At 51.5% G+C, this 18267-nt stretch overlaps 6 protein-coding genes and 1 non-coding gene; 3 read left to right on the top strand and 4 right to left on the bottom strand.

Annotated features, from left to right (window-relative positions):
- Positions 1-92: 92 nt before the first annotated feature.
- Positions 93-195, bottom strand: tRNA. One transcript has 2 exons: positions 160-195; positions 93-128 (listed from the first exon to the last, which is right to left on the bottom strand). It is a non-coding gene; the product is annotated as a tRNA-Pro (tRNA).
- Positions 196-924: 729 nt separating this feature from the next.
- RCC_05492 (uncharacterized protein) lies at positions 925-2262 on the bottom strand (the record flags this gene model as incomplete). Its single annotated transcript, XM_023770763.1, has 1 exon — positions 925-2262. One exon carries the CDS (start codon positions 2260-2262, stop codon positions 925-927), a length of 1338 nt encoding a protein of 445 aa, XP_023626531.1.
- A 608-nt stretch (positions 2263-2870) lies between these two features.
- On the bottom strand, positions 2871-5546 carry RCC_05491 (related to nucleolar protein 14; the record flags this gene model as incomplete). Its single annotated transcript, XM_023770762.1, has 1 exon — positions 2871-5546. The coding sequence occupies one exon, from the start codon at positions 5544-5546 to the stop codon at positions 2871-2873; it is 2676 nt and encodes an 891-aa protein (XP_023626530.1).
- Positions 5547-6122: 576 nt separating this feature from the next.
- On the top strand, positions 6123-7801 carry RCC_05490 (related to exopolygalacturonase; the record flags this gene model as incomplete). XM_023770761.1 has 4 exons in its annotated part: positions 6123-6185; positions 6249-7463; positions 7519-7743; positions 7799-7801. 4 exons carry the CDS (start codon positions 6123-6125, stop codon positions 7799-7801), a joined length of 1506 nt encoding a protein of 501 aa, XP_023626529.1.
- A 1018-nt stretch (positions 7802-8819) lies between these two features.
- Positions 8820-9425, bottom strand: RCC_05489 (probable 3-hydroxyanthranilic acid dioxygenase; the record flags this gene model as incomplete). The annotated part of the gene is made up of 1 exon (XM_023770760.1): positions 8820-9425. The coding sequence occupies one exon, from the start codon at positions 9423-9425 to the stop codon at positions 8820-8822; it is 606 nt and encodes a 201-aa protein (XP_023626528.1).
- Positions 9426-10026: 601 nt separating this feature from the next.
- RCC_05488 (uncharacterized protein) lies at positions 10027-12772 on the top strand (the record flags this gene model as incomplete). XM_023770759.1 has 2 exons in its annotated part: positions 10027-10628; positions 10684-12772. 2 exons carry the CDS (start codon positions 10027-10029, stop codon positions 12770-12772), a joined length of 2691 nt encoding a protein of 896 aa, XP_023626527.1.
- A 2790-nt stretch (positions 12773-15562) lies between these two features.
- Positions 15563-16156, top strand: RCC_05487 (uncharacterized protein; the record flags this gene model as incomplete). Its single annotated transcript, XM_023770758.1, has 1 exon — positions 15563-16156. One exon carries the CDS (start codon positions 15563-15565, stop codon positions 16154-16156), a length of 594 nt encoding a protein of 197 aa, XP_023626526.1.
- Positions 16157-18267: the final 2111 nt, after the last annotated feature.

Raw genomic sequence — 18267 nt, 5'->3', positions numbered from 1 at the left:
CCAAAAACGTACACGACGCCGTAGCTCGCTCTAGCCGTCGCCTGGTATGCTATAGGGGCTCAAAATGAGCGCAAAAATGAATCGAACAAAAAGGGCCTGACCGGGATTTGAACCCGGGGCCTGTCACAATAGGAAATGGCGTAGAACCATTGGGATATACCCGAAGCAACAATCATACCACTAGACCATCAGGCCGGAATTTGAGTGCTTGTCGTTGAAGAAAGTTTATGAAGCTAGACACGGGCCGGTCCGTCTTCGGTGGATACCTCGTCAGGGCATCGACTAGTCCCGGATAGGCTATGAAGATGTGCTATAACATAAGGCGCACGCAGAGTAAGAGACAGAGAGAAGCGTTTGATGTGATGAATAGCAATCGGCGAAGCTCCCGCAGCGACCTCCAGTGTCAACCGAAATCTACGAAATCTTCACTGAAGCACGACCTGTTCGCAGCGGTGCTGGGGTCCAATGTTTGAGGTATGGGCACCAACATATCGACCTGTAGCCTCAAGAGTATCATCGGAGATGAATTTGGTATCTTATTCCATGTCCAACAAAGGCGATGGAGTCGACGCCAAAGGGCCGAAAGGAGAGCGGAACAGGAGGTATGAGACGGGTCGGTCTCTGCGACATATCTCCAGTCCAGTTCCACAGCCATAGGCAGTATGTGCCTCGATCTGGAGGGATCTCATTGTTGTAGCCCAGAAAGAGCGATGGTCGGGTTGAGAACTTCCACGATTGCCCAAAGCGTGAGAGCACACTGAACGTGCGCATCATTATCCAAGAACGTCAAAGATGCACCTTGATCTGCTGCCCCTTGAGGAACAGCGACGTCCACTTGGTGCCGAAAGCGTAAATGTACTAGGAATTAGCATCTGTGCATGTGGTATCCGAGCATCGACGCAATGTCACCACCCAATAACTGCCTCAATTGAAAGTTGGAAACGGTATCGGCTCTGCCGAGTTCTTTTTCGTCCGACCGCCTCTCTTCGATCGGCCTAGACCTTCACCAGGCCTTCTAATCCGTGTGGGGTCGGCGAAATTTCCTGTCGTAGGATCGGCCAGTAAATGGAACTTCTGCTTCAACCACTCTGCATCGGTCGAATTGTTATTCGCGAGCAACACATCGAGTGTCCGTTGTAGGAAGCGCTTGAAGTACAGCGCACCTAGAGGAGTTGTGATCCTGTCTGGTAGGGCGTCCAACTTACCCGCTGCGAAACTCTGGAGCAGTCTCATCGCGGCGGTTTCCTTGGGCCATGTTGGATAGTATAGCAACAGGCACGCTACATCGATGTCGACTTCAGCTTGAAGCCGCGGAGTGGTGTATTGATCTGGCGATGCGAACCTTTCAACCAACTGTGTGTATAGTTTGGGATTGGTGTTGTGATTTTCGGTTCTGGTGAGTCTGTCTGGAAGCATATGAAATGTCGGGAGAAGGTTGGTACACAGAATTCCTGGCTTAGGTACGCTGGGGTCTTCTGCATGAGATTCCGTGTACTGCGAATGGGCGATTTTCTGTTGAGCACACACGCGCAGGAAGCACTGGACAGCTGGGTCTTGGTTGTGTTGAACTTCGTGCATCATATGGGCTTCTACCATATTTCGCAGAAGTGAACCTCGCCACACGTTTCGCACGTTTTTTTGTTCTCCTCTCAGCTCTGTATGCAACCACTCCAAAATCCGGTCATCGATTCCTTGTAGGATAGCATAATATGATACTTGAAGTTGCCCGCCTGGACAATGCATGAAGAACGGGACCCATAGTTGTGGATMCCGGAGGATATGGTCCAATACGACTGCGGCGATACCGCACTGTGATTTTGCCACACTCTGACGCTCTCGCCGAGGGATCGCTCTCAATTCAGCAAACTGTTTTTCAAGACAAAGTCGCACGACATGCACAGTGGCAGTCCTAGCAGCTATTGACTGACGCAGAATTTGCGTAGGATCGCAGCCCGGAGCTAGTAGTCGTCGTTGCACTTCCAGATCTGAAGACGATAAAGGTCCAAGTGGCTCGAGAAGCAGCTCATCTCTCTCGATGCCACTCTGGAGTTTGAGACCTGCCTTGCTTATGTTTCGATTTGTGTAGAAGAGGCCTGGAGTGCTGTGCACGATACGGGTTCGATCAGTATGTGAATCTTGGCGGGATCTAGTTGGTGGCGTTTCTGTTGACTGATGAGATCGATGAGGTCCATTTGGACGAAACACATCGCTGATGCGATGTCTGGCCAAGCGAGTTCGCCGTAAAGAGAGCCAGAAAGTCATCTCAGCGACGACAAATGGTCTGTCCACAGAGCTCTATAGTCCAACTAGGACACGTGCCGGATTTCCTAATACACTGTCTGTACGAAGCAAAGCTCTGAATGCTGTCGAGTCTGATGATTTGGCGTGACCCGTGGTCGTCATACGAGTTGATCAGCTTTCGATGGATATTAGGTTGTATTGTTTGTCGGAGCGAGGATATTTGAGACGCGAGTCACGACGTGGACGTGATCCATCCACGCTAAGCTCTTCTTGCATTGGCGTGCCATCTACTACCACGCATCATGATCAGAGCACACAACACGAGTCTACTCGTTGCCCACCCTGTCCCAGATCACTATACATTTGCGGGAGAAAAGGAGCACGGCACMGGGCATACTATACCGCGGAATGGAATTCCCCCCATCAGCCGATGCTCCATACCGTGGACCATACACACCCGGAGTGTATGTCCAAGATAAAGCATGAATAGAGCCTCGTGCAATCGGCACAGGCGTAAAGATGGACGAGGAAAAACTGGCAAGAATTCATCGAACATACGGTCATTTCCTGTAGCGAGAATCGTTCATACAGTAGTACGAGAGCTGCTCATTCCACCATCACCATTAAATCTATCTCCCACCCTTAGCCTTCTTAGCCTGCTCCCTCGCCCGATCATTCCTCGCCTTCGTCCTCTCCCAATCTTTCTGATCGTGCGCCGCTTCGCCCTGGATCTCAGCCAGCAATCTCCTTTGTTTCTTCTCATAAGCCTCATCAGTAGCTCTCTTCTCCTTGAGTTTCTCCCTCGCCATGAAATTCGCATCTTTGCGCAACTCGCGCACAGCACCTTTCTTCTCGCGTTTGTATTCGGCCGCCAACTTCTTACTCTCGGTACGCTCCTTGTCAGGGTCGTAGTGCTTGTCAGGGTTGAAGCCTTCTTCAAACTTGGGGATACTGGTGCGGATGGGTTGGGGTTTGTGGTTGTGAAGCTGCAGAGGCACACGCTTGGTGCGAGATTTGGCGAGGAAAGCGGTAATTTGCTTGTGGGCGGGTTTACCACAGCGAGCGGGCAGGCTTCTAAGAATTGGAAGAGCTGGGGCGAACATCTCTGTAAATGCGGAGAGAGAAGCCCAGTATTCAGCCATTGTCGTCAAGTTGGTAAGGTGTGGGGCAGCCGCAGCCTGTTCAAGACCTTTGCTTTGGAGAGCACGGAGGGTGAATCGTAGAGCTTCGGGGATGTAGCGCTTGCTCAACTTCTGGTATGACAAGCACATTCCGACCAAGAAAGCACCATGGGTAAGTGTCTTCGGGTCCGCAGGCTTAGCGATTGAGGGGGCGTGTAGGCCGAGCCACTTTGTCATGACCGTGATAGCGGGAGTCACAACCTGATGCCAATGATCGCTGGTTGGGTATATCGACATGATGGCTGTCAAGATAACAAAGTCACCCGCAATCGGTTGACCACGTTCGTGGAAAGCATTCAGCTGCTCACGGAATGCCTGTCCAATCTCTGTAGGGTATGTTCGCGAGAGAGAGTGGAGGTGACGAATGATCTGCTCGGTCACAGCAAGTGGCTGTCTTTCATTTCCCATGTAGGAGAGATGTTCGACCAGGACTTTGGAGAACTCGGCCATTGACTCCTTGTTTGCCTCCGATAGAGAGGAATGATAGAGAGCACGGATGCGTTGGACGACCGTTGTGAGCTGCTCGACGGGCATTTCTTTAACAACGTCCAGAAGCTCAGCATGAGTGCGCGGACACGGGTAGGTGAAGGCGAGTCGGGTACCAGGTGCGACAGCATTGGCCCCCGTTCTCTCCGGGCCCTTTGTTGTAGATTCGATGTCTGGACCAAGAATGCCTGTGATGAATTCATCTTCTTCGTCCTCGACAGGTCCATCTGCGATCTCGGCACCGCTGTCATCCTCATTATCGCTTGCACCAGATTCGACATCGCTCAGACCGGCGTCGGAGCCGCTGGCGACCAAGTCTTCGTCCAATGCAAACTCATCTTCGTCATCAAGCACCAGCTGCTCGTTTGACTTTGCAGGTGCCGCCAAAGAAGAGGCAAATCCAAAGTCGGCGGCCTCATCTGCAAAGTTGTCTTCATCGTCCGCAGCTGCCTCCTCATCTAGACCTGCAGGTTTACCGTCCCTGCCATCCTTCTCGTCATCTGAAACCTCTTCTCCGCGCATACGGAGCAGTCGCTTCGCCTCCAGCTTTTTCAGTCGTTCAGCCTCGGCGGCGGCCTTCTCCTCAACAGTCTTAGCACGATCGGAAGGCTTCGCTCTGGTGTCCATGGCAAGCTGCTTCATCCGGATATCATAGTCCTTGTCTGCCTGCGCGCGATCCATACCGTCTAGTAGCTTTTGTCGATCGGCGTTGACCATAGGCCCGWTCGAGTCCGCGGCAGCTGGATCTGCTTGCTTGGGTGGCGGAGGAGGCTTCTTGACGCCCTGCAAGAGGCCCAGAATCTCGCCAAAGCCCTTGTCCAGCTCATCTCGGAGATCGTCGTCGTCTTCTTTGACCTTTTGTCGCTCGTACTTGTGCATCTTCGACTTGGCAATGACTTCCATCATTACCTCCTTCTTACTTCGTTTCCGCTCCGGCTGTTCTTCTCCTGCCTCGTCCTCATCGCCGTCGTCCATGCCCACAACCTGCTCCTCCTCCTCGCTGTCTCTTCTTCGCTTCCGCGTGAACAGCTCCTCTGCATCATCGTCGCTCCCACTTCCGGCCACGCTTTCATCGCCAAAGTCGTCTGCCGCCAGATCTTCCAATCTCCTTCCTCCGTGCGTCAAAAGTGCACCGCCTCCTTCCCCGTCGCTGCCTTCCAGATCGAACATTCCTCTGCCCTTCGCTTTCCGCTCCTTCTCCCTCGCGAATCGCTGCACAGCTCTTTCCTCGGGTGTCATGTCGACATCGCCCTCTCCTATTCTGCGATCAACCAGCCCGCCAACCTTGTTCCGCCTCCTCATCTCCGGCAAGAGTGTCTCCCTTCGCATGTCCTCGCCTCGTGATTTGGACACACCTGGACGGTGTAGCACCGCCTTGTACCCGCCTTTGCCATCGCTCTTACGCTTATCGCTGATTGACGTGGAATGGAACTTCTCCGGACGAGACGATATCGACTTGAGCTCGAATGGGTTGAACGAGTCTCGAATATTCTGCAGATTGGCAGCGCGAGCCGCTCGGTCGGCAGGAGTTTTGCCACCAGCGGCGGCCGCTTTCTTCTGCTTTTTGGACTTTTGCGGGCCAGTGAGTCCTTGATCATTCAGCGACTTTTTCAAGCGCTTCAGTTGTGAGGGCGGCATGATGTTGGTGGGGAATATATTCTACCGAACGAGTCCGCCTCGAAAAATTATTAAGATCGATCAAGCGGAGAGAGTTTCGGACGGGCGGGCCGATAGACGGAACGGGCCGCTGTGCAGAGTCTGTTTTGATGCAACCTCCAAGTTCACGCTCGACAACGTGGGCACGCGTGATACTTTGATGGGATCCCACCTCGCCAGCATCTCGCGCATTCGCTGTTGATATATCATCGGCGTGGATACCTTTCAACTGACAGTACGAGCCTCGAGAGTAGWCTTGAGACCCGTATTGCCTGGTATTGTGTTCTCCTTCTCTCTACACGATCAGAGTCATGTTCTACGATCTTTATGACTCTCCTCATCCATTCTACACCCTAAACGGACAATTTCAATATTCTCATGCACAAAGTCACCAGGGATGCAGGGTGTAGGGATGGATCTGCGTCTCGACCCAGATGACCCGTTTGAAATGCTGCGGGGTTCCTAGGTTACTTTCGCACCATGTTTATTATTCAACGCGCTCTTTCGCGACTCGCCCGTTTTTCGTCAACCTCTTCTTGACAATAATAACAGTCCAGAATGTCGAGACTGCTGACGCAAGCTTTGGCGCTTCTCCAGGTGCCACTGGGATATCACAATCAGGTAGGTGACACAACCACGCCACCCACCATGCAACCCAATGTTTCGAGACTGATGTGGCTGCAGGACACCGCTTATGGTGAATCTCGAGCAATCACTACCAGAGCTCAGAATTCTCCTGTGGCGTCCGAGGTCCTTCCACCAAAACCCAGTACGCAGTGGCAGAATGATCGGTACGATCCTTACATATGCGAGTCCAATGGAGAGAATGGATGCTGGTTCCCTTCTGTCGTGGAAGAAGGTCCTCCATACATGGGCGTCGAGAGCTGGCCTGCACGCTCAAAAGAATGTGTGATCCCAGCAGGCGGCGACCCAGACGGCGACGACTCTCCTGCCATTCTTGACGCGTTCTATGAGTGCCGTGAAGATGGCCACATTGTCTTCCAAGAAACCACCTACTACATCAGCAAAATCATGAACACAACCGGCCTTCGTGATGTCGATGTGGAGATTCGAGGAACTCTCCTCTGGGATAAGAACATCGACTACTGGCTCGCAAACTCCATGCCCATCGGCTTTCAAAACCAGACAGCAGCATGGCACATCGGTGGAGAGAAYCTTCACATCTATGGTCACGGCCGCGGCGAACTCAACGGTAACGGCCAAGTCTGGTACGATTTCGCCAAAGGCGTCAGCAATATCCACGGCCGCCCTCACGCTCTTCTCATCACAAACACCAAGAATAGCGTCGTTGAAGGTCTCCGCTTTGTCCAATCCCAAATGTGGACCATGACCATTGCCCGTTCCGAGAAAGTTCTTCTCCAAGACATTTACATCTCCAGCACAAGCACAAACCCAGATGTTCGCAGCAATGTCAACACCGACGGCGCTGATACCGTTTACGCCAACAACATCACCTTCCTTCGCTGGGACGTCACCAATGGCGACGACAGTATCAGCATGAAGCAAAACAGCACAAACATCTACATCGCCAACTGCACCTTCCACGCTGGATCTGGACTCGCCATGGGCAGTATCGGACAGTATCCAGGCCAAATCGAAGTGATTGAGAATGTCACAGCCGTGGATATCAAGTTTGTTCGTACTGGTCGTGCCGGCTGGATCAAGTCGTGGGTCGGTGAGAACAGAGGTTACCCACCGAATGGAGGTGGTGGCGGAGTTGGTTGGGCGAAGAACATCACTTTCAGGGACTTTGACCTCGATCATGTTGCGATGGCATGGTTGATTACGCAGTGCACGTTCTACGATGGACCCGAGAATGCCAATGCGCCTGTTTTGGAGAAGTCCACCTCGCCGAATTGTAGCAGTTCGAGGTTTCAGGCAAGTCTCTCCCCAAAAACCTCGATGAAGAACGCTGTCACTGACAATATTACAGATCTCGGATCTCAACTGGGGAGACACTCGAGGCACACTAAACGGCAATCGTGTCGCTGCTTTATCCTGCTCTGGAGCAGCTCCTTGTACTGGTGTCAATATCTTCAACAACCAACTCACGGCTGCGGATAGCGGGAACCCCAGCGAGGAGTACTTGTGTGATGCGGTGCAGGATCCTTCTGGGTTTGAGTGTACTAGGCCTTGTAATGGAGATTGTCCGAGATCTGTAAGTTCGATCCAGTGGAGTCGGCTGAAATGCTGTATACTAACAAGTTGAACAGTGAGCTGCCTGCTTGTGCTTGGATCTTGACAATCCTGTTGATAGGCCACGACGTGCTCGGTTTGGCTTAGCGAGGAGGCGATGAGGAACTTTTTCTCTTGCTGCTAGCCAACGTTTTCTCTCATAGATCACGTTTCAAAATGAAAATAATGTTTTGCTGGTAATGCATGATCCCTTGTACTTCTCACAGTTGGGGATGTCTACCTGCCGCCACAGCTTCGCGACTGCAACGACGAAGTTCCCTTACTAGAATGAACATGTAATGTTGAGTCTCAGACTAATGTTGAGTCTCAGACTGCATAGAACCAATCCTCGATACAACGATCGTCCATGAAYATGTTAGAATGCATCAAGCCAGCGGAGTTTCTCTTTACAAAAGCCGGTTGCAAAGCTCATCGTCGCGTTCAATTCGATAGTCGCCTACGGCAGCACTTTTCGGCTACTCAGTGGGGCTTCTCAATGAGTAGTGTGGTCAAGGCGAGGAAGAAGGATCGCTTTGGAGAATGGAGGAGTCAACTTGTGATCTGGGATATCGGCAGAAAGGTACGCCCAGGCAGTCGATTCATCTCCTCCTCACGATCACTACTTCAGCGCTAGTAGATCTTTCTTCCTAGGTTTGCTTGCCGTATAAATAAAATCTCCCTGGGAGGGAACGAGACGTAGTTTCGAATGCTTTCGAATGCTATCGAGCAAACACAACCCCCGGAACCGAGTCTTTGTACATTATTCAACAAGAAATAGCCGCCTCGCCAACCGGATTGATAGGTACAAGAGATGAGGTGGCATTGAAACTCGCACTGTGGTTGGAAAGACACAGAGATATGGTCCAATGGAGGCTCGGCTCGGAGTAACCTCATCACTGACAGGTCTTTTCGCAGTGACGATCACATTGAATGCAGTCTTCTCGCATACAAGGACCAGCCTTATCTGTTCTGCCTGGCCGTAATCGTGTTCCTGATGTACAATAYCATCATCATCGTCGTCATCATAGTCTTCATCGCCGCACGCTCTTCTTTCCCACCTCAAGACACAGCCGTGCGCATCCTCTCCATCTCCGGTTCCTTGGGTGCCGTATCACAAATCACCCCACAATTCCCACACTTCCGCTTCTCCTCATCCGCTTTGAAAGCATTCACAGCCTCCTTGATCTGTGTCCCCAAATCCGTGCAATGGAAGCCAGCTTCATACACCTTCTCCCCACAATCCTGACAATACCACCTCAACTTATCCACACTTCCCTCGGGCCGTGGCTGTTCAATCACCACGCCCACCGTATCCGCGAATCGGACAGGGTTATGTGGTGTGTTGCCGGGTAGGAGGAAGAGTTCCCCTTCATTTATGTAGACGTCCACGAACTCTTCCTTTCCGTCAATCGTTTGGATGGTTTTGAGAAGCATGCGACCTTTGTACTGGTAGAAAAACTCGGGGGTTTCGTTGATGTGATAGTCGGTGCGTGCATTGGGGCCGCCCACGATCATCACTGTCATTGGGTCCGAGTAGACGCAGTAGTTGTTGATTGGYGGTTGAAGGAGATGCGAGTTCTCCGACAGCCATTTCGGGAGATTGAGAGGGAGGGCGAGTGGGGCTCCTGTGCGAGCCGCTTTGCTTGTTGTGTTGGCAGTGGCCATTGAGGCGAGTTGGACGTGTTGACGTGTGATATTTGCTGGTCTTGTTGTTGTTGATGCGAAGGGAGTGAGGAGAGAGCGGCGAGCAAGGGAGGAAAGCGGCCGTCGAAGTAAATTTGCTGATGACATTGTTGCAAATGCCATTGTTTGGTTCAGAGGGCGACGGATCGATGTGGCATACGGCATGTGTGGCTCAAGTTGYACAATTCAAGTTGCGCGATCCACAGTCAGATCGTCACGTAAGTCATAACTCCGGTTAAATCCGCTGGCTTCGGCAGACAGGGGTCGTCCCCGTCTCCTTCCACCGATTTGGGTCTCTCACTTCTCAACATCACTATCTCGAAATCTAATTGATGTAATTGGAAGGGACATACAGAACGATAGAAGTGTCTGCCGATACTCTTTACCTTCGGCTCCCCACCCTGCCGTACATATCCTATATTCCGGCCAAGACGAACAGCTACCTGGTAGGACATTGAACAGGCCAACCAGAACTGTAGAGCATGCAAATCGTCGAGCATCATGGGCGAATGTATTGGAGTTGAATCCCGTCGAATGTATCAGACCAGAACAACCCGGGGATCCAATGCCGACTTGCTCCGCCATGCCGCCTGGCATTGATCAGCCTCAATTTCCAACCCTATTGTTTTATGCCGGATCGTGTCGCTACCCGTTCTCTCATCATCACACCGCAAAGAATAACAATAGGTCACAGACCAGCCGTTTTCTTTGCTGTGGTTGCAGATCCTGGCAGCTTGTCCTGCCAAATGCACGTACAGGGTTCCTGAAGCCCTGTACGATGCATCCCCCGCGGTATCCACTACTGGGTTTGTTGCATCGATATCCACGCAAATCGAACGCAACTGTCTGCTCCACCGTCTCTAGCAGTTCTCTGTTCTCTTTTCCTCCATTGCCCTCACCGCAATGCGGCTCTTTGGGCGAGCAATGCTTGCGTGGTTGCGGTAAACTTGCTGAATATCTTGCCATGCCGTGCAAGATTGCCTCTCATTCTGATCATCTTTGGCCAATAGGCCCACCACCCGGTAGTGGTACCTACAGCTTTTTCATAGAGGACTGCGAGTATCTCTGCGTCTACTGTCAACCTATGTCCTTTTGCAAACATCCTTCACCTTTTGCATTGAAAAAACATGTACAGGGAGTTCACCTATCGAAAGGGCAGTATCCAGGGATCAAGGTAACGTTACGGTAGGTCGCTCGCCGCTTCTTGCATCCAAGAAGCCAATACTAACACTGCTCATAGCAATGAAGGAACACTAGCACGTCTCAAGCCTCCCAGTCAGGTTCGAAAGCCCAACACTATCAGCATACCACACACCCTGAAGGCTGCGCATGTTTATGTACCAGTGGATGCAGGTCTCCCGGCATCGCAGCGCCTAGCCGTCTTGCATACTCTACTCCAGATCAAACCTGTATACCACACTCTGTTTCAAGCGCTCGCCACTCGACATCTGTTCAGCAAGTACGATCTCTCACAGCTCTATTCAGGGCCGCAGACTGAGCTTCGAAACCCACTTGCGCCTCCGGCGGTGTCCTTCCTGCATGCGTACGGGGACAGACTCTGGCCAGCGGAATCAACCCTCAGATCACATTTGTTCRATGTGACCCTCAGCAGCCAACCAGGAAACTTCTGGGCGTTTAAATATGGATGCTTTGGGCCAGATTTCAAGGTGGATTCGGCGCCAAATCCAAGTGCTGTGGCTTGGTGGCGCCATAAACTTGGAGGAGAGGTGTTGGACGCGGAGCAGTACATTGGTCTATCGAAGCTGGGAGCCGTTATGCTGGTCTACTTCGCCGCGTTGGTTGATGCTGATGACGCTACTGCCACATTCAGTACTGAGCCCGAAGGGGAGATCCTGAATAGGATTCTGGGGACGAGAAAGCCGGTAGATGTCGCGATGCTGGAATTCGAACGAGACTCCAGTCCTGAAGTTCCGCTGCGCATTGCTGCCGCTCGGCGGAAGAGTAATGAGGCGAGAACTTCCGCAGTCGTGGTGCTTCCTGCACTTCCTCACCATAGGCCAAGCAGTTATCCTGGAAAACCGTTCTGCATTCTCGAAGGTTGCTATCATGGCAGGAAAGATTGCGGAGTCATGGTTGCCTGTGGGAAGGAGAACTGCCCCATTGAGTGGTTCCATCCGGAATGCGTCGGTCTGCATGGCAAAGAGTTGAAGGAATTGGAATGGATATGCTTGGGGTGTAGAGAAGCACCATCCATACATCTGTCTACGGACGAGCATCATGGGATGGGTTTCGGTTCCAGGAGGCAAATCAATCCTGATGAGCTGATGGATACTGCGCGGGACTTTGCTACCGGCCACTCTGATCAGGAGGCATTGCTGCAGAATCAGCGAGACTCGTTGGGGACGGCTGCAGAGTCCAGAAGATCGTTGTTGTCGACTGATTCTGCGTCTGGTGACTCTCCAGGGACTGACTTGCCAGCAGTTTCTGTCGAGTGCAGTCTGATTCCAGCTTCGCGGGGTGTTGCCGGTCAAGTCGAGGTTGACTTGACAACTGAAGCCGCAGGTTCAACACCTCGTGCTTCTAACAGAGACACTAACGCCGCAGAAGAAGTCACAGCAGCCACCGTGCATAATAACGATACTTCCATCGACATCATGCAGCAATCCACATCGAACAACAGACGCTCAAATCACGCGCAAGTACCTGCYCGCACTGTTCCACCTACCCACATTCGATTCGACGACGAAGCGGTTCCCGAGAACAATGGCGAGGAGCCCACGGATATCGAGTCTGATGTCCTCCTAGTACAGGCCTCGACCACCTCAGATTCCCAGCTAAACGATGAGGCTCAGCGCCAAAGACTCATCGCAGGACACATGCATCAGCAGAGAGCACGAGGTCGAGGTCCTACTAGATCGCACAGACCCAGAGGAAACACGCAAGCTGCCAGAACGATCGTACGCGCGCCATCTTTCGCCGTACACGCTGCGGGTGGTGCTGGTCGAGGCTCGCGGCGCGCAAACACGCCGCAAAGACCAGTGCAATCAGCATACCGCACGCTCCTTCCCGCACCAGTCCCTGCGCGCACGCCATTTCCTACATCAGTTGCGATGACTGCAGCTCCATGGCAGCAACAACCTTTCCGCCAGTATGCCATTCCACAGGGAGGGGATTCGCAGCAGCCCAGCGCCCTCATACCGCTTCCACCTCGCCCGGCATCTGGGAGCTATCCCAATGGTCCTAACGTCGACCCAGCCGCCCAATCGGACGAAACAACTGCGGAAGAAGAGTGTACTCCTGAGATGAGGGCGTGGATTGCGTGGTTTTTGGAGATGACGGGCGGAATGGGCGGGTTGCCTTTGAGTTGAGAAATGCTTGTGATGTATGATTAGAACTGAAACTTGAAGGACGGCAATGGGAATTGGGAGCTTGGTGGAGGGATAGAAGGAACGAGAGGCGAGGAGAGCATGATATCGGCTGWATTATTGTAGCATTGTGAATGATAGAGATGAGGGCGTCTAAGAGAGGCTCTACAACTTGCGGCAAGGTCTGATGTTTGAAGAGGCTGCTTTTCTGAGGTCCAATCACGCAGGTTTCCTTGTGTCATCTTGAGGATGTCGATAGCAACCCCTATTGTCAGGCTTTCTTCGATCGGACTTTCCGGTGTCGTGGACAGCGACTATGCTAGTCTTGAGGGTTATATCGCGTGGAAGAGCAGCTATTGCAGCGGAATGATACTTAGACGAGAAAATGGCCATGGTTACAACAGCCATTTTGATTGAGCCGCGAGTCCCCATCCTTCCAGACCTTACTTTCTCGGCCAGAGGTGTCAAAGCGGACGCAGACGAAGCCCGGAAAAGTGATTCAGAAGCAGATCAAGATGGAGCTTGATACTTACAATGGTATATCTGCTCGCGAAACTGTCACCTGTGTCAACTTTGAGGCCGCCGGCAAGAACTCGATCCGTACCAGAAGAGTCTTGATTTGTTGGCGATGGGGCTGAGGCCGTGGCGGCGCAGCAGGAGTTCGGTGCGAACTTCATCGACAGAGGATTCCAGGCATTCGCGACTTGTCGCGAGATGATCCGTCTGATGAAATCTTCGGAGCAGTCGTTTTCTGAGTGGCTCATACCATGTTCCGATTACCAGTCTCCACAATCTTCTTTGCCAGATGCCATCACCAGGCCATACACAGGGCACTGATCTTCGAGTAGCTCAGTCTACCTCTCTCCCTACCACGGGATTGTACGCTAGGCACTCGTTCCCAACAGCTCGACACCCTACGTCTCCATCCCCACAAGCTCATCTGCCAGTCCTGTTCCTCGCTAAAGCCACTATAATCATTGGGGAAAAGTCTTTTGCACTCCTTAGACTCTTCTCGAGTACAGGATGAGCTTGCTCGACAGTTMTTCTATGTCGGGTGGAGTGGAAAAGATGAGAAAACGGTGACATTTCTTGCAAATGCYAAGTCTGTCGAAAGGCATGCTACGATACAGGAGTTGTGTCTTGAAGCCTACGATGAGCATCTGCATCGAGCTCAGAGTATTCTGCTTCGGTCGGACGTTGATGTAGGTCCGTTGACCTGACCGAGAGCTCTAACGGAGAGTTCGAGATCGAATCGTACACCATACCAGTACGCATCCCTCTGGCCTTGTATTGGAGCTTCGCTATCGCCGCGAAGGCGGCCACGCCAGTATCGAACGGCAGCTGAGGACAGAATTACACAGCAAGATCGATGTCTGCTATCCTACGTTCAAGAAATCGAATCCCTCGATGAGGTTACCGATTGGAGTTCCCAACTTTATCTGATTCCAATCAAGCTTTCTTAATCCTAGCGGGGATAGCTCTTGGGTAGATCATTCCTCGGTCAATGATACTCCAAACGATATGAGGATGCCTCTGAAAGTCTTGCCCCAGCAAGTAATCCTACTATCGACTGGTCCGATCCTAGGAAAAAATCAGCCCCGAGTTTGCTTCTGAATACCAATAGAGGCCAGGTATGTACACGCATGGCCGGTCCCTGTGCTGCGGCAGCTGATTGTCCGTTCGTCAAGGTCTGGTCCAAGTTTACGACCCTCGTGTAGAAGGTCGCTTTCATGGCAATCTCCATGTGTATCAGAGGGCCCTGGCCCAAACGGCTGTTACATATGTTCCTGGTTGCTTCGCCGTCGGAACCAGTCATTTCCTCATCATCAACATTCGAGAAACCAGGATGGTCCATTACCYCACGAAGTAGTTGGTAATATCCTACGAGATGGACTGGCAGCTCTCGGGCTGCTCCAGCATTGCCACGACGTCGATGCTGGGGTAGCACGGCTGCAGGAACCGGAACACCACATCCCAGGTCTATCCTCCGGAATTTCTTCTGCCCTATCTTCAGAAACTCGACGTCCAGTCTCTACCGGGGCGGTAGGTCATCAGCAGCTCGCGGCACGTTGTTGCAGTAATTGGTAATACGAGGGTCCCACACCATTGTAGCAGACGCAAAAAGCGCCCTTGACCCCAAGTCCGGTAGTGCTTTCTTAGCTATAGCTTCATAGCAAATCCGGAATACGGGACTTCGGTGATGAGTGGAAGTTCTGTCAGCGCTTCCTGATCAAACAGAATAGCAAGCCCCGGACGGCAATATGAATGATATTTCCATTTAAATGAATGATTCCAGTCGTTTCTAGAACCCCACAATAAGATCCTGAGCAAACAGTTCTTGCAACGTAGGCAAACGATTGACGATGCTTGTTTAAAAGATCGATAGATTGACCGAATCAGAACAGTCATGTTCAATCCATGCGTTCAGTCGTTCTCCGGTATCTAGTGCTCACTTTCAACTGATTCACGGTCCTACTTGAAATATATCATGCAGCATACTGTATGCTCTGCTCGTCTCTCTTATGGCATCTGTTGCCCTACTCCACTTATTCATCATGCATTCACTCTGTTATATATAAAGCTTATGCAATTAACTCTACACCGATTGTCGAGAAAAAGTCTCGACCCTGAAGAATACTCAATGTACTCTCCATCGATCAAGTACTTCCACTCTCTACCACCGACTGACTCGGAGCTCCAAGAGCCATCGACAGCGACCTCAACACACTGAAAAACGTGATGGCTTCCACACACCATACGGCAGCTAACGCGCATCCTCCCACGTAGACCACGATGGCCGAGCAGACCCCGCCACCACTTCGCCCTCAAACTACAACACTCCAAGACCAAACAAAATTAGAGGCCTTCCAAACCCTCCTCTTCATCAAGGAGGAACATCATCCCGCCTTCGAGGCCCTAGCGACCCTCATTCTCCTCGACGCAGCCTCCTTTCAGGACACGCCCGCCCCTCATCGCCTGACGGCAAGCTTCCTCCAAAAATACGGCGCGGTGCTCTGGCAAGATCTTCCTGCTCAACGCAATCATCTCGAGCGCGCGCTTGGAGAAGCTTGCTATCAGCTCTATTGGGATGTCACCGACGGCAGCTCTCCCGTAGCAGTCAATGGACCCATATTCACGGTTCATGCGAGAACGCCAGAGCCCAATTCCGCAGTTCAGATGCCGCAACGCCCACTCGAGAATCATAACAGATTGACGGAGTTACTGTGGAAGTACTTTGAGCATTCGATGAAGATGGGCCGACAGGGACGATTGGAGGGGAGATATGCGTTGACAGAGGCGGATTTGCTGGGGAGCATTACAGGAAATATCGCGTTGATGGATTCCCCGGCGCTTGACGAGYGGGAGGATGGTCAAGGGTCCTCGTAAGACCTGGGATGGTACACCTTCTTGCGTTATAGCCACTTGCAGGCGATTCTAATGTATTCTACCTAGCCAACAAGGCATTACCATCTCGTCTACTTCCGTTTCTCCACACGAGTTGCTCCTTGCCAAGCTTGAGAGGCCGTTCGGGAGGCTGACGCAGAATGAAATCGAGCTCGAAGTGAGAGGCACCGCAACAGAGAATTCGGTGGAGATATGCTTATGAGGATGAGTTATATAAAATGGAGACAGAATCTCCAAGTATTCGGGATCCTTTCGAGAGGGACACTCTAGAGCTCGGCCGAGACAAAGAAAATTCAGCGTTCCGCGGTGTGGCACAGAAAAAGATAACAAAGAGGCTGAAGCTGATGTATTGACGTGCTAGTGAAAAGCCCACAATGGCATGGAACGCTGTAGAGTGCATCAGGTCAAGTCAATGTACTTGATCACTATAATAACGAATCATTCGCTGGCGCTCAGATATCTGACACGATTCCTCCATTCCTCCGTTGCTCCCTTTGCTAATCAAGGCCTTCAAGTGTGGCAACTAAGGGCAATTATCATCATCTCCATCGCCCGTCTACTATTTCTCTAGATGTCGCCGATTCAGGCTCCGCCTCTACCTGTTTCTCATCCGCCAAGAAATAAAACACCCTTTCGCGATATAGCGACAAGATTCAACTATGCGAAAGACAGTGCCACAGTCCAACCATTTTGATCGATACTTCCGCTTGGCTCTCATCCTCCGACCCTTCCTTCGAGCCACTTATAGACGTGCTCGCCACACCAAAATGTCGTGAGCAGCTCAATGAACTCACTAGCTCAATACTCGCAATCGCCTATACATAACGCGTCAGCACCGAAGCGATCTCAAAGACTCCTACGTGCAGGGAGACAGACATGACCACGACTCCGAGTACTCTTAGCTTAGCTGACCTCATATCCTTCGAATTAATTAACGAGAAGAAAGGGTTGAAAGCGATACTTTACCCCCGAGCGAGCATAGCTATCTCTCTCAGAGAGTTCGAAATGAAAGCAAATCACATAGTATAGCTTGTCTGAAGTAGTGATGGTGAGATGCGTTAGGCGGTCGGAATTTGGGAGAGGTTGTCGTTACGATACTATATGTTTCAAGGATGCTCGTAGAAAATGTCTTGTTTTGAGTACTGAACAGTAGGTTAACTTTGATGCAGAAACATAGATCGATCGTGATATCCAGATGCCACGAATTAGCATCATTCCAGAGTGATAACGTTTCACGGAAGTCGTTACCGATGGCGCCTGGCGGGCAGGGAGCTTTGTAGCAATGTCGCGATTGTCAGTCTGGTGGTGGAAATAACGGCCTATCGATGACTGGTGAGCTTTGAAGAATGTGTAGATACCATTAAGAAAGTCTGAGGCCGTTGACTCGATCGAGAGGAACGTTGAAGCAGGCGAAAGCCGACTTTTGATTATGTAAGCCAAAGTGAATGAATTCGGTCCCTTCCCAGCCACATCGCTTCTCCTCAACCAGAACAACCAGCTGAAGCATCTATACTGCCATCATAGTTACCTATCGTTTCTTCATTGTCTCTCAGGCCACTTCTTGCTCTTTCTAGACATTCCACAACTTCGCTCTCTCTGAAGCAAACCACAAACATATCCTGCTTCACCGGCCAAAAACAGCGTATATATATCCTCAAACAGAATCCCACATCTCTCAAACAGTACAGTCTCACTCAATCGCTATACCAGCAACCATGAACTCCCCCAAAGACATTCCTGTCCAGCAAAACACATCTCCATATTCACCAGTGCCGTGCTCCAATGATCTTCCGCATACCCACGATTGGCCTCCGACTGGCGAATTGCATATATACGCCTGCGAGAGATCTTGTACGTATTGTCTTGCGGGCGGTCATCCTTGGGAGTATAGCTTGTGGCCGAGTGCGTCTGCGCTACAGGCGCATGTTCGCGAGCATACACTTTCTTATGGCGATTATCCTGATGTAACTCTGGTGTATAACTGGCTGAAAAGGGACAGACAGTCTTGGGACTTCATGGGCGATATATCTATGAACGCCTCATCTAAACCGGCGATGCATTCCGTACTTCCCAACCCCCAACAGCGCCCAGTC

Source organism: Ramularia collo-cygni, assembly GCF_900074925.1.
Source record: "Ramularia collo-cygni strain URUG2 genome assembly, contig: RCC_scaffold07, whole genome shotgun sequence".
Taxonomy (NCBI): domain Eukaryota; kingdom Fungi; phylum Ascomycota; class Dothideomycetes; order Mycosphaerellales; family Mycosphaerellaceae; genus Ramularia; species Ramularia collo-cygni.
This window is presented reverse-complemented; position numbering and strand designations above follow the sequence as displayed.